The sequence below is a fragment of the Lacerta agilis genome, chromosome 6 (assembly GCF_009819535.1).
Source record: "Lacerta agilis isolate rLacAgi1 chromosome 6, rLacAgi1.pri, whole genome shotgun sequence".
NCBI classification, from domain to species: Eukaryota; Metazoa; Chordata; class Lepidosauria; order Squamata; family Lacertidae; genus Lacerta; species Lacerta agilis.
Window position 1 is genome coordinate 60,449,566 of NC_046317.1, and position 14,116 is coordinate 60,463,681.

The window sequence follows — 14,116 nt, forward strand, 5'->3', positions numbered from 1 at the left end:
ATACGATTACAAAATCAGTTCAGAATGGAGAAAGAGAAGGCAAGGGGTTCCAAATATATATACTTCATCTTCACAATGAAAGTTAGTTCCAGCGGCTTTTGTTATAAGAGAGCAATGGCAAATGTAGGAATCCAATTTGTAAGATTTCTTAAGGAAAAAACCTGGAAGTAATGATCTCATTGTGTTTGGTTGACTGCACTATTCTAAGTGTATTTTTAAAAAGAAAGAAAAAAGGCTATATCAAAGACTTCGATCTTAAGCAAAAGTACTTGGAAATTGATCCGAATCAGTGTTGTTATTGTAATTTATATACCGCATTTTATCCAAAGATCTCCAGGCACTGTACAAAACCACTTGGCTTCTGACTCCTGGCTCACTATTCTTGTTTCTTGTTTCCCACCCATTTGGCAGGTAGCAGGGAAGCTGCCTTCGTCTATGCAATCTCCTCCGCTGGAGTTGTATATGCCATCACCCGGGCTTGCAGCCAAGGTGAGCTCAAGGCCTGCAGTTGTGACCCCCACAAGCGGGGCCGCTCTAAGGACGAAAGAGGGGAGTTTGACTGGGGGGGCTGCAGTGACAACATCAACTATGGGATCAAATTTGCAAAGGACTTTGTGGATGCCAAAGAGAAAACAGTGAAGGATGCCCGGGCCCTGATGAATCTGCACAACAACCGCTGTGGCAGAACGGTTAGTAGCATGAATTCTTAGCAGCTTGGCAGTGGCTGATATGAGTCGTCCTGTATGGTTCAGTTCAGTTGTGGTTGGTAGGGGCCCTGAGATGGGGTGGGGTTGCTTATCTGCCTTCCTAACACTGAGCATTGCTGCCAGTTCCTGACAGCCGGAGGGGCAAGCCAAAGAGGAGCTCAGCGTGGTTTGGGTGCAGTGGCAAGAGCATAAGATTGGTTCCACCACCTCAGGCACATGGTGCTGAGCCTCCCACAACTCACCCTTTCAGGAACTCGCAGCAAGATGTAGTGATGGGAAGGAACCCCACCCTGCCTGTGTCACCCCACTGATGGTGCCGGCTAATAACTTTGAATCAATCCACCCAGAGTCCTTTCTGTGCTACGGATCTCAGCTCATGGGAAATGCTGAAATCTCAGATTTAATCATTCGGAGAGAGAGACCTGGAGTTTTGTTAGTGCGGCTCTAGTTCTTTGGATAGGAACAAGGCCTCATTCAGCAGGAATTCCCTTCCCCTCATTTAGACCAGGCTTCCTAATCAAAATAAGCCAATGGATGGGAGTCTGTGGCCCTCCATATGTTGTGAGACTAGCTGCCATCATTCCTGGCCATTGGTTTTGCTGGCTATGGCTGATGAGAACTGCAGTCCAACAACATATGGAGAGCCACAGGTGCTCCATCCCTGGCATAAGAAGAGTTTAAACCAGGGGTGGTTTACCCAAGCATAGGCAAACTCCAGCCCTCCAGATGTTTGGGACTACAATTCCCATCACCTCTAGCTAACAGGACCAGTGGTCAGGGATGATGGGAATTGTAGTCCCAAACATCTGGACGGCCAGAGTTTGCCTATGCCTGGGTTAACCTGTTGTTGGGCTTCCATCAGTCCCAGCCAGCTTGGCAAAAAGTAGGGATGGGGAAATCACTTCATACTCAGCCACAGACCCAAGGAGAGATTTGGCATTGCGCTGTGTCAAACATTCTGCCAGTGCAAGCATTTCAGTTTGCCTGACAAAATGATCCCCCTTCTCCTCCCCCACTGTAATGCTGTTCTGGGGGATTACACGCACACACACACACACACACACGTCGATTTCAGGGGCCATGCAGAGGGAGGGGAGAAGCCCTGCTGCACAAGTGAAAGTCCTTGCATTGGCTTCCACTGATGGCTTTCATTAGTTGAATCCCTTCCATGCCTGCATATAAATACAATCAATTTCTGTTCTGTCAAGCTGGCAATTTTTTTTAGGCAGAAAGGCGTGCCTCTGTAGCATCATTACAGAAAATTTGCCTCCATTCATGCAGTAATAGTTATCCATTTCAGCACAAGCATTTTCAATCAGGTCGTTAAAGGTTCCTTAGTTTTGCTTCCAGTTGGGATGAATCTTGGCTCTAATAGACTAGTCCAAGGATTTTGACAAAAGAAGAGCTGCAGGTATTGTTCATAGGGCTGGCGGGTCTTTTCTATAACTAGTGAAAATGCCCTAAATGGAAACATAGGAGAGGTAAGCAAGGCAAAAGTGTCTGAGGCAGCGATAACCAACACAGGAGCATCATTAAAGCAGTTTTTGTCCACAATGGGAACTTGTAGGGTCATTCATAGGGTTGATACTGTCTCTTCTGTTCCAGGCTGTGAAGCGTTTCCTGAAACTCGAATGCAAATGCCATGGTGTCAGCGGCTCCTGCACATTAAGGACTTGCTGGCTGGCAATGTCGGACTTCCGCAAAACAGGAGACTACCTCCGGAAGAAATATAATGGTGCCATCCAAGTAACTATGAACCAGGATGGCACTGGGTTTACTGTGGCCAATAAAAACTTCCGCAAACCCACCAAAACGGACCTTGTATATTTTGAGAATTCACCTGATTACTGCGTGATGGACAAGTCTGCAGGTAAATGGCTCCTTTGGCCAAACAGTAGGCTTTCTGTGCCCTTCTTTGTCCTTCTCTCATAGGGACCAGCAATATTATTCTAATCATAAATGCCCATGACATCTTCAACACTGGGGTGAACAGCATGCTCCCCCACATTTCATGACAGCGGGCTAGTTTAGGGAGTGCACAGGGTTATGTGTGAACAGCACACACAGCAGAATGGCAGTCAGGGGTTCTGGAGGAATATCTGGGTGTCTCTTGCCAGTGCCCCCTCATGGCCTGCAGCATCTGCCACTTGGGACAGCTGCCTCACTCTGCCTAATGTTAATGCTAGCCCTGATGCATTTCCTGCCTTGCCCAAGCCAGTTTATTATTGTTGTAGCACATTATTAAGACTGGGCATATATTCATTCCCAGGAATATAGGAAACTGCCTTATGCTAAGCCAAACCATTGGATCTAGCTAGCCCAGTATTGCCTACAATGACTGGGAGTGGCTCTTCAGAGTTTCAGACAGGGGGCTTTCCTAGCCCCACCAACAGATGCCAGGGACTGAAGCAGAGACCTTCTGTATGCAATGCAGATGCTCTGGCACTGAACTACAGCCCTTCCCTATCAGTCAAGGGCAACCTATACAAGTAAAATGCATTTTTCAGATGCTTTAGGTTGCACTGCTTCAGATAAGCACTTGTAGAATATGCTGCCATGTACACTGTGGAAGGTACATGTCAAGTTGACATAAGCTGAGTGTATAAGGTTTCCAGATTTTCACTCTTCGTCAGCAAATGTAATGCAAAATCTAATGCAAAATCCAATGAAAGTATTATTCTATTTTTACAGGTTCGTTAGGGACAGCCGGACGAGTGTGCAACAAGGTCTCGCGTGGGACTGATGGATGTGAGGTCATGTGCTGCGGCCGAGGCTATGACACCACCCGCGTGCGGCGAGTCACCAAATGCGAGTGCAAATTCCACTGGTGCTGCGCTGTCCGCTGCAAAGAGTGCGAGGACACCGTGGACATTCACACGTGCAAAGCACCCAAGAGGGCAGAGTGGGTGGACCAAACCTGAGACAGTGTGAGCCAGAGGGGGGAAAGCAAAACTGGCACAGTGCCCCAGGGCTTGGGCATTCTGGGAATTGTAGTTCAACTGCATGGCTTTTATTTAATTAATTCTGCAAAGCACTACGGAGAAGACTACATTTCCCATGGGGATAGCGAGCTCTTCTGCTCACCCAGCAGAACTCATTCCTCTAACTTTAAAAAGGAATTTTCAAATGACATGGAACTGTGAAGCTTCCTTTGCCTGGTAATATTGTCCAAAGAACAAATAAATAAAAAGAGGGAACAATGCAGCTGTGTAGGAGCACAAGAGACTGAGGAGCAGGTTACAATTAGCTGGAGAACCCTGCCTCTCTCCGGGGAATGTTCAGCAGTATATTATATAATGTTGCATTACCTGCAGAAATCCCTCCATCTACCCTGGAAGAAAGTACTCTATTTCCCAAAAGAAGCTGGGTGTATAGTCCTAAGGAACTACATGTTCTGCTATGGATCTCCACTCATACAGAGGCCACCATGCCTGCACTATGGACATTAGCTGAACAACAGCAACATTGTGTAAAGGGAGTTCGTTACCTTTTCCTTTCTAATGGAAAGCAAACTGTGGAGTTACAAAGTTGGCAGCCAAAAGAAAACCAGTATCTACATGCAGAGGGGGAAAAGGATGAAAGTTGAGAGTACATGTGTATGTCTGGACACGCTGGTAGGTTCTAAAGGAAACTAATATAAAGGTGACTTTTTGGTACAAATGCACTTGTACACCATGTAGACTGCTTTAAATACTTTAAATCAAAATCCCATATAAACCTGTATCAGAAAACGGTGTTCTTTGCTTTGTGGCTTTCTACAATCGTGGCTAGCAAGGTGAATAATGGGCAGGTTCTTGCCCTACGTTGTTGCTGCACTCCACAATTGTGGCACTTCTAGGCTATAAGGTAAAAGCAAAGTTCTTGAGGCTAAAGGCAGCATAACAGTGTTATCAGATCACCAAACTAACACTTCTCTTTTGTCTCTGCATCTCTGAAAACTTTCATCACCCCTCCCCCCAATCCTGGCATATTCCTCTTTTCTGTCATTCTACCTTCCCTGGCCAAACCATTGAATGTCCATCTTCTTCCATAGCCTCATGTGCAACTGTTGGAGATGATTCAGTTTGGGCCTCCACTGAGATTACAAAACTGCAGCCATTGCTGTATAAAGATTTCCACTCCTTCCAGGGCAGGGCAGGGCAGGCAAACACAAATCTCTTATGTTGTGATTCCTGCCTTGTGGGGGTTGGGCCAGACTACCCTTTGGGCCCCTTCCAAGGAGTACTTGGGTCATGGTCTCATGGAGTCACATGCAGCTCCTAAGCCATAGCTTTGATCACCTGAAATCTAGTGCAGGGTTTGACCCCCATCTTGTGAATCAAGTCATTAAGTCAAGCCCTGTAAATGAATCCTTCAGGATGCAAAGTTGCTGCTTGGACCCTTCTGCCACCCTTGATCCATCCACCAGTGGAGACCCGCAAGTATTAAAAGGGTCCTAGGAGGATCATTTTCAAAACCACAAATATAAAAGCTGTTTGTCAATACAAACCCAGGTGTCATTCTTTCGTGCGGTATCATTTCACAGTTTCACAGCGACTGTGTGGGCTTTGTCTCTGGAACATAACTCCTTAGGATGAAGCCAGGACTGTTAAGCTTGTTTAGGTTCACAGTGTTGTTATAGCTTTTGCGAGCTCAGCAGAAGCCAGTGAATCAGTCTAAAGCCACATGGCACACCCACGCCACAGGGGATGAACCAGTTTGGTTGAATAAATGCAAATACCCAACTGTGGGAGCTTCACATCTGCAATCAGCATATTGTCCTCACTGTTATGCAATAGCTGCATTGTACGTGTCTGCCCAGACAGGCCACAGCAATGTCAGAACCATATTAACTTACTGAACCTGTACACATCTCCTTAAGCACAAATCTCATCTTGTTTGGTGGGACTTACTCCCAAGTAAATGTGCAGAGGTTTGCAGCTTAGGCAACTTAACTTTAAACAAACAAAACCCCTGTTAATAACCTCTACAGAACTTTTGAAGGTACAAAGTGCCTGATAATCCTATACAGTCCATGTCCAAACCAAATATTTCACCTAATGCATGTTACCTTTTAGGAAGTCTCAGGTCCAATGTCTAGCATATCTAGATAGAGTCAGGAAAGGCCCAAGCTGAATCTCTGGAAAGCCATTGGCCAGTCAGTGGGCTTTGGCATTTCTGAGCTAGGCAGATCAATAATTTGACTCTGCATACGTCAGCTTCCTGTGTACCAGCTCCCTTTCTCTCTCTGATGCAGGATCAGGGATAGAGACCATGGCAACTGGACCTGCAAATTTCAGACAACGTAGTAGCCTTTTCCTAGTCACAAAGACCAAAGATGTGTTGAGAGAATCTTAATGTATAGCTGGGAAACTTTTTTTTAACCCAAGGGCCACATTCCCTTCCGGGAAACCTTCTGAGGGCCACATGTCAGCAATTGGCAGAACCAGAGGCAAAAGTGGGTGGAGCAATGAACATGAACATCACTTTTGTATGGTAGACTAGTTTCTACACATATCCACACACCCGTCTCTGTCTTCTATCCCTGCAAGCAAGAAACATTATTAGAGTTTATGGACATTTTACCAGTCTACAAAAATGCCCAAGGAGCATATAGGGCTGGAAAGGAGGTGTGGCTGTCGAGAGTCCTACAGAGACATGGAGGTTCTCTATTCCTGTCTTAATGGAAAATATCAGCATTGCTAGCTTAGTCAGTGGTGTAGCTAATAATTTTATTGGGGGCCGGCGGCAATATCCTATTTCATTCCTGGCTTTATATAAATTCAAAAGGTGTTTTCCAATGTTCAGATATATGTTCCAATATATATGATGCAGAATTGACACTGCAGAAATTTACTAGCCTGCACCTTTCAGGGTGCTGTTGCTGCAGAACGTCTTAAGTTCTCATTGCTCAAATAGAAAAAAAAAACACAACAGATTAGATAAGCTCTTGCCAACTAATAGTGACTGAATTGCAATGCTACATAAAGCAGTCTTCCTAAATTGCATTCACTCCTTTAAGAGAGTATTTTAATGGTTAAGCAAAACTGGATCATCATTAGATCATCCCTTATCAAATGTTATGCTGAAAGTCTCCCAAGGCTATTGTACGCCTGAAAGGGGTATGTTCATAAGAATAGAATGAGTCCAAGAAATATTGAGAACAAATGATACCTCGCTTTCCCATTGTCTGGCTGGGGAGAGAACACAAACCTGGGAACATGGTCCTCTGCTGCCATGGCAACAAGCAGCTCACCTTTGAAACTTCCCCACCTTCACAAGAAGGTCACATCTCCTATTCTTTCTGGTGTGGCATTGACACAGTTTGCTGCTGGCCTACAGAAGCTTTGATGATAACTATTCACTCAGTAACAGGCAATATGAACAGCAGGGAGCTCAACTTAAGGAAAGAAAGAGGAAGAACATTATGAAAGCATGGACAATGTCAAAGGTTGCCTTGCAAATCCAAACGGTTTTCTCATTTGTTTCAACAAAATAAGCAATGCATACCTTAAAAATCCCCCCACCCATTTTCATCGTTGTTTTAATTGGATTTTATTATTTGCATTCCAATTTGACACTTGAAAGACTTCTAAAACCCTTGCTTCACCCAACCAGTTTATCTTCTCATTGGCCTGCTTACCAATAGACATACAGATACATTTTCTCAGTATTCCTTACTCCAGCTCTACAAGGTAGGTCAGTATTATCATTTCTATAGCACAGCTGAAGGACTAAGGCTGGAACACAGTAGCTTGCTTGAGACCACTTAGTGCAGGCATGGCCAAACGTGACCCTCCAACTGTTTTGGGACTACAATCCCCACCATCCCTACCACTGGTCCTGTTAGCTAAGGATGATGGGAGTTGTAGTCCCAAAACAGCTGGAGGGCCAAGTTTGGCCATGCCTGACTTAGTGCAATGGTGAGGAACCTGTGGCCCTCCAGATGTTGCTGCACTACATTTCCCATCATCCCTGAAGGTCGGCCACGCTGGCTAGAGCTTATAGAGAGTTAGACTTCAATAACATCTAGATGGCCACAGATTTCCCACCTCTAACCCAACAAGTTCAAGGCAGTGGTAAGATTCAAAGCATGAGCTTCCTGTTTCACAGTCTTTAAAAACGTATTTTTAGTATAAAGAAAAATAATACAAAGTATGCTTTCCGTTGCAATTGCAGGCTGTGTTTCCATTGCAATTACTTTTTTTAAATCAAAATAAGCTTGAATTGGTATTACAAAACTGAAAAGCAGTTACAAATATTTATGTCAATGTTATATTTAAGTGGAGAAATTAATAAATCAGCGCCACATGATAACCTTTTCTCCTGTCTTTTGTTTTCACAGTTTATATAAGTAGGCATTTAGGCAGGGGGTCAAATTTTAGTAAATAATAATAATAATAATAATAATAATAATAATAATAATAATAATAATAATAAATTTATACCCTGCCCATCTGGCTGGGTTTACCCAGCCACTCTGGGTGGCTTCCAACAGAATATTAAAATACAATAATCTATTAAACATTAAAAGCTTCCCTAAACAGGGCTGCCTTCAGATGTCTTCTAAAAGTCTGGTAGTTGTTTTTCTCTTTGACATCTGGTGGGAGGACATTCCACAGGGCGGGTGCCACTACTGAGAAGGCCCTCTGCCTGGTTCCCTGTAGCTTTGCTTCTCACAGTGATGGAACCGCCAAAAGGCCCTCGGCGTTGGACCTCAGTGTCCGGGCAGAACGATGGGGGTGGAGACGCTCCTTCAGGTATACTGGACCGAGGCCATTTAGGGCTTTAAAGGTCAGCACCAACACTTTAAATTGTGCTCGGAAACATACTGGGAGCCAATGTAGGTCTTTCAAGACCGGTGTTATGTGGTCTCAGCGGCCACTCCCAGTCACCAGTCTCTTTCATAGAATATATTTTATGCACTTCACCCTTTTTGCAGTTACAATTTTAGCAGCCATCAGCAAACCAGAAGTTAGGCAAACCATAACCATTAGGATTCCCCATTCATATTTCTAACTATCTTACATAACAAACAGCAGCAGTTCAGTGCCTATGAAATGTTGCTCACATTGTTTCTTTTAGAATGTTATATCAATATGCCTGCATTTTAGAGCACTTCCACCACCTGTGAATGAAGTAGGCATCTCAAACTCCCCATGTATTAGATTAATTTAGGGAAAAATAAGATACCAAACATATAGAATCTTCTCTCATGGTAATATAAAACAAAGGAGAATTGCTTTTGGTAAGGGTTTTTGGTGGAATTCAACATAGTATTATTACAAATTTTCCATCTGCACAAGTGTATCATCTTGCTAGATGGAACACACACACACCCCGGCAGTGTTCTGGGGAAATCTCTCAACTTGCCCCCAGAGCCAATTTGGGGTGGGCACATTGGGGGAGGAGATGGGGGAAGCTGCATTGCACAACTGGACGCTTCTGCTGATAAGACCTGTTAGCTGAAACCCGCCCTTCGTATCAATCTGCATCACTTATTGCAATTCCAAGCATTTTCTCCCAATCTTGTTTTAAATTACCTCTTACATCACAGTCAGGGGTACAACGGGGGTAATCAGTGACCCTCCAGATAGTACTTGTCTACAACTATCATCATTCCTGGGCAATGGCTAAGTTGGCTGTGGTTGACGAGACACAACCACCATCAGTCCCAACCAGCATGGTCAATAATTAGGAGTTATGGGAGTTGCTACACTGGACCCAGGTGGCACTGTGGGTTAAACCACAGAGTCTAGGGCTTGCTGATCAGAAGGTCGGCGGTTCGAATCCCTGCCACGGGGTGAGCTCCCGTTGCTCGGTCCCAGCTCCTGCCCACCTAGCAGTTCAAAAGCACATCAAAGTGCAAGTAGATAAATAGGGACCGCTCCAGCGGGAAGGTAAACGGCGTTTCCGTGCGCTGCTCTGGTTCACCAGAAGCGGCTTTGTCATGCTGGCCACATGACCCGGAAGCTGTCTGTGGACAAACGCCGGCTCCCTTGGCCTATAGAGCGAGATGAGCGCCGCAACCCCAGAGTCGGACACGACTGGACCTGATGGTCAGGGGTCCCTTTACCTTCACCTTTACCTTACACTGGAACAGTTTCTCAAAATCAGTTATGTTACTGGCTCTTCCTCTTCTGATCACCTAATCATTCTAAACTGAAAAAAGTGAAATCCAATTCAGATCCTCCTTCAGCCACTGTTCATTGATATCTCACAATCCCATTTTTAACATATTTGGAAGACTTGGCTACACTTTTAAATTGTTAAAGGTTTATTGAAGTTTTGGTTTGCAATATTCCACTGGCAGTCCATTTGGACATGGGACTTCTGATAGCCTTGAATTATCTACATTCTATAGGAAATTTCTGACATCCACATTTGGAATGATATTGGTTCTTACATTTGTTCATCAGATGTGTATTCATTTATTTGGGGGAGGGGCAAAACTCAGCACACTCACACCTCCAAGAGTGATCATTAAGTGTACCTGATTTCTGTGAAGGTCTAATTCGTTCAATACTTTGGAATTAAAAATGGTTCTTATGTATTAAAGGGTTTAAAGTTATCTCTTGTGCCAGTTATTGCTTGCTCTTATTTTGTATTTTATTCAGCAAAGCTGATAACTGAATAAAAGAATGCCAGGACAAAAAAAAGCTTTTCTGGCACCCCACACAACCTGTCAATCTTCTTCAGATGAGTATTTAAAAAGAAATATTTCTGCGGTTTCTGCATAAACTCATGTCCATAATCACATGTGCAGATCTCTCAACCAATATGAACGTGCGGTACTTTGTATAAAGAGGTTGATGCAAACCATTCTATGCATGCATGTGCATGATCAGAAATTTCTCTTGGCAGTCAAGATCTCCTTGAGAGATATGTGACAATATTGCTCACCTTTACCAGGATTATAGCAATCCTAGAATAACTTTCAACAGAGCAAGAATAATTTCTAGGTGAAGGTTTACATTCCATCACTACTTTGAATTTTGTTATTATATGACTCAGAGAAATGGATTCTCTTACGATTCCACGTTAAGCAACATCTATTGCCTGGGTATTGGTTGGAATACCTTGTGGGATGTTTTCGTTCTCATCTCTAGTCATAATATGCTTTTGCTCTAAAGTCATGTGCTTCAACAGGATTTGGAAGAACATCCTGTGCAGCTTCTCTATTCCTATTCAGTACCACTTTGGATTATGTTCAACAGAGATTTTGATGGGAAACACCCAATTTAAGAGTCCATCCTTAAGATTCATTAGAAATTTAATGGCTTCCTTTTCATAAAGTCATGGTGGAAAGAAATCTTAACTCAAGTCAGAAATCCAGGGGATCCAAATTCTGGTTCATCAAAAAGTCATTGTTTCAAATCTTGTCATATAGAATTTCTGATTCTAATTGAGACCGGAGGCAAAAATACAAGAACAATCATATTGTGGCAAGTGCCCTACTAAACATAACTGAAAATGTGTGGGAAGAGCTGGTCTGCATTAGCTCCCTCTTATGCTCTCAAATTTCACAAGAGTGCTACAGGCCACAGCAGGGAGTCATTGCTGCAAAAGCTCTGCGCTGATGGCTGGTTCTGTACCAGACTTGGACTTTGTCAGGTCATCCATCCCATCACCAGTGACACTTGTATGCTCATGGCCTTCTTGAGATCTTCCTTCCCCATCCTGTTTGCTGCTGCATTAGCAAAATGAGTTGCCAAAGTCAGGCATGTCTGTGGTCATAGTGCAATTGCTAGAACAGTTGACAGATTTCAATGTAAATTCACACTAGTTGGTCCCAGTTGATCCACACTGCATTTTCATATGCTGATTTTGAACAAAACCCAAATATTAAATACTTTATTTTCAACCATAGACAGCCACGCTGTTGCTTAGTCAAGTCTCACTGCCAAGGAGGACAACAGGCAGACCACAATATCCAAAGGGAAGATGCAAAGAACTGATAAGTATTTGTGGACTTTAGACTCAGTACACTGCCGTTCTGCTTACGTTTTCCATCAGTGATCTGGGAACAGGGACTGCCCTTAAAATATAGGCCACCTGACAAGCCTACTGCCATCCACAACTGTGGAAATTACCAAATTATATATACAAACATTTATAAAATTGCAATTCTGAAATATATTTATTCTGAGAAGTGAACAAGAAAGTCCCTGTATCAAATGCCATGAACACACAATAACTACTGAAGCTACTCTTTTGGCCTCAACTGCTCATCTATAATATGGGTATAACAGGAACTTTATAGGCTTGTTATACAGACCAAGATACTGTATGTGTAGTTTCTCTAACATCCGGAAAGTGTAATATGAATGCCAAGGATTCCACTATTATGGTATTAAGATTTTGCAGCAGCTCCAAAAACCCGGTCAAGTTCGTATTTAAATTTTTGCCAGCTGCAGGCAGGTGCCTTCAGTTCAGACTGTCCAAATCCCTCCAGCATCTACAGATTACCGGTACGTTGCTTGTACTCAGGTTTGCTGCTCCCCTCTCCAAATGGCATTACTAGAATTTCTGAAGGTGAAAGGGGAGACGAGAAGTTGAACTCAGCCCAGAGCCTTTCAAGCTTGCCCTAACAGACATGTTCATCAGCACCAAGATCTAATCTGCCGGGAAGAGCTCCCTTCATTTATCTTCATTATTGCCTCACCTGCCATCAATTTAAGACTTAAACCTTCACAACAAAACAAGCCTCCCCTCCCCCTCTTCCCGGAGGGTAATGCTCGCTCAGTGGTCTGGAAAGGACCTCAGTGCTAAAAAAAGAAAGAAAGAATAAAGTGCTGAGGGGCAACAGCCGTTGATGAACACTTATTCGTCCTTGCAAAACTGCTTAGTAGGAGCTCCCCTCTGGCAGGAATACCAGTGCTGGGGAGGTTTCCAGACCTACTTGATGAGTGACAGAGAATTTGGGAAAGTGGGGGTGGGGTGGGTTTTAAGATGCCTTGCTCCATAAACAGTCCTGGACTGTTTCTTCTGAGCCTCTGTGTGTGTATGTGTTCAGTACGCAGCAGAGATAGTTAAGAGTGCCTAAGGCCTCATCCAATACAGCCTGTCTCAGCAAAGGTGTGAGGGAGGGCAGTAGTTCTCTTTAGCAGCTGCCTATTCTGCTTACGTTTTCCACCAGTGATCTGGGAACAGGGACTGCCCTTCAAATATAGGCCACCTGACAAGCCTACTGCCATCCACGACTGTGGAAATTACCAAATTATATATACAAACATATTTTAAATTACAATTCTGAAATACATTTATTCTGAGAAGTGAACAAGAAAGTCCCTGTATCAAATGCCATGAACACACAATAACTACTGAAGCTACTCTTTTGGCCTCAACTGCTCATCTATAATATGGGTATAACAGGAACTTTACAGGCTTGCTATACAGACCAAGATAATGTATGTGTAGTTTCTCTAACATCCGGAAAGTGTAATATGAATGCCAAGGATTCCACTATTATGGTATTAAGATTTTCTGAAGTAGGAGCTCCCCTCTGGCAGGAATACCAGTGCTGGGGAGGCTTCCAGACCTACTTGATGAGTGACAGAGAATTTGGGGAAGTGGGGTGGGGTGGGGTTTTAAGATGCCTTGCTCCATAAACAGTCCTGGACTATTTCTTCTGAGCCTCTCTCTCTCTGTGTGTGTGTGTGTGTGTTCAGTAAGCAGCAGAGATATTTAAGAGTGCCTAAGGCATCATCCAATACAGCCTGTCTCAGCAAAGGTGTGAGGGAGGGCAGTAGTTCTCTTTAGCAGCTGCATATTTTGGTAATTTCAGGAGCATTAACACTGAAGGACTGCAAGAAGATCAAACCTATCCATTCTGAAGGAAATCAGCCCTCAGTGCTCACTGGAAGGACAGATCCTGAAGCTGAGGCTCCAATACTTTGGCCACCTCATGAGAAGAGAAGACTCCTTGGAAAAGACCCTGATGTTGGGAAAGATGGAGGGCACAAGGAGGAGACGACAGAGGACGAGATGGTTGGACAGTGTTCTTGAAGCTACCAACATGAGTCTGACCAAACTGCGGGAGGCAGTGGAAGACAAGAGTGCCTGGTGTGCTCTGGTCCACGGGGTCACAAAGAGTCGGACACGACTAAACAACAACAGCACTGAAGGAGGACTCATTCAGAGACAATGTGTTCCTCAAAGCCCATCATACAAGAAGATGCAATGCTGGTAATAAGTTGACTGAGAAGGCAGGGAAAATATCACGTAAGGTTGCTGTGTCCCTTAATGCTTCCAGTGATGGCAGCAGTTAAGGGGTAAGGTGAAGATTTTGTTATCATGGAGCAACCATGAAAACAGAGTCACAGTCAGAGTCTTCACACATAAGTGATTTTTGGTACAATAAATATGCAGTTGTTTGTTGCAAGGAATCCAAAGTCCTCCAAAACACTTCATGCTTCTGTTGCAAGTGA

General features: G+C 43.9%; 1 protein-coding gene across 1 annotated transcript in view; it reads left to right on the plus strand.

Annotated features, from left to right (window-relative positions):
* WNT2B (Wnt family member 2B) overlaps nt 1-4,438 on the plus strand; it is a 42,733-nt gene extending 38,295 nt beyond the window's left edge. Inside the window, exons 3-5 of the mRNA XM_033152956.1 lie at nt 412-689; nt 2,313-2,577; nt 3,399-4,438. Coding sequence (XP_033008847.1) covers nt 412-689; nt 2,313-2,577; nt 3,399-3,628 — 773 coding nt within the window. The 3' untranslated portion in view covers nt 3,629-4,438. The remainder of the gene's footprint in view (nt 1-411; nt 690-2,312; nt 2,578-3,398) is intronic.
* Nucleotides 4,439-14,116: the final 9,678 nt, after the last annotated feature.